Source organism: Arachis ipaensis, chromosome B07, assembly GCF_000816755.2.
Source record: "Arachis ipaensis cultivar K30076 chromosome B07, Araip1.1, whole genome shotgun sequence".
Lineage (NCBI taxonomy): Eukaryota > Viridiplantae > Streptophyta > Magnoliopsida > Fabales > Fabaceae > Arachis > Arachis ipaensis.
Window position 1 is genome coordinate 15,234,323 of NC_029791.2, and position 1,572 is coordinate 15,235,894.

The 1,572-nt window shown below is 30.0% G+C and overlaps 1 protein-coding gene across 1 annotated transcript in view; it reads right to left on the reverse strand.

Annotated features, from left to right (window-relative positions):
* LOC107609721 (protein ODORANT1) overlaps positions 506–1,572 on the reverse strand; it is a 2,761-nt gene continuing 1,694 nt past the window's right edge. The window contains exon 3 of the mRNA XM_016311738.2: positions 506–1,349. Within this exon, the coding sequence (XP_016167224.1) occupies positions 551–1,349 (799 nt within the window). The 3' untranslated portion in view covers positions 506–550. The remainder of the gene's footprint in view (positions 1,350–1,572) is intronic.

The window sequence follows — 1,572 nt, forward strand, 5'->3', positions numbered from 1 at the left end:
CACAACTTAAAAATCTTTAAGTTTTAATGAATTTTCAATTAGGTTTTTATATATATATTTTGATTGAGTCCCTATATTATATCAGATTTTGTAATTAAGTCTCTATCGTGATAAAAACGTTGTAATTAACAGAATATTTCATTAAGCAAAACGAATATACCTAACATTTGACTAAATATTCTATATAGTTTAATAGAATATTCCGTTAATTTTAACGTTTTTGTCACGATAGGGATTTAGTTACAAAATCTGATATGGTATAAGAACCTAATTGAAAAGAAAAAAAATATATAAATCTAATTAAAAATTCGATAAAATTATAGAAATAAAAAAAGTAATTAAACCTAAAATTTACTCAATAAACATGATATATAATAAGACACAATAATGTACGCAACCTGTATAATAGAATAAAATGTTGTTGTTGTTGTATTACACCAAAAAAAAAGTAAGATACAATATTTAATATATTATTTAATAATAAAAGTAAAACGGACTAAAAATAGTGAGTACATGTAAGTAAGATATAATTGTTTGTTATTGAATAAAATCAAAAGAAGCCATATGGCCAAGAAGATTCTGAATAATCCATGACCATGTTTGAGTACTGAGAAAGTGGAGAAGAAGGAGCATTATCATCAAACACTAGTTGTTGCTGCTTGCTACTTTCACCATTATCATGATCATGATCATGATCATCATTATCATCATTTATCAGCGAGTTCAAGCAGTTAATAAAATCATCATCATTCCACGAAGCCACATTATTGTCGTCGTTAATAATAATATCATTATGATCATTGTTACAACACCATTCAAAATCTGGGAGCTGAAGGTCTTCAAGGAAGTTATTACTTGAACTAAAAGAAGAAGAAGACGAGGACGAGGACGAAGATGAAGACGAAGACGAAGGGGAAGGATCAGAAGAAGGAACAAGAATCTCATGTGGTTCTATTATTGGTACCTCATCAGTGCAGAACCCATTGATATCATTCATTATAATAATCTCATCATCCATTATTATTGTGTCATCAATTAAGGGTGGTGGCATCATCATAACCATTTTCTCTTCTCTTTCTTTGGACTCAGTAGTAGTATCTGGTTTCTCTTCCTCTTTGGGATTGTTTTGGTCTTGAGTTTTAGGTAGTTCATCATGGTTGGGGTCAAAGTCAACATTGTGAGGAGGTGTTTGGTTGCTCTGTTCTTGAATTTGTTGATTATTGGAGAGTGGCTTGTGAGTAACAGGGTCAATGCCCATTTTCTTCAGCTTTTTCTTAATGTGAGTGTTCCAATGGTTTTTAATCTCATTATCTGTTCTTCCTGGCAGATGAGAAGCAATTTTCGACCATCTGCATAATAATCAAACACAAAATTATAATTATAATTGACATTAAGATAAGAAAAGAAAAGAAATATTCCATCATAAGGTCCACGCGGAGTTATGATATCACTTGAAACTTGAAAAGGAAGTGACTACTGACTACAGAGTATTGTCATGTTTTTTACATGAAAAAGATTTAAAAATTTAGTTTTAGAAATAAAAATTATACCAAAATTTAAAGAGTCGAGGGA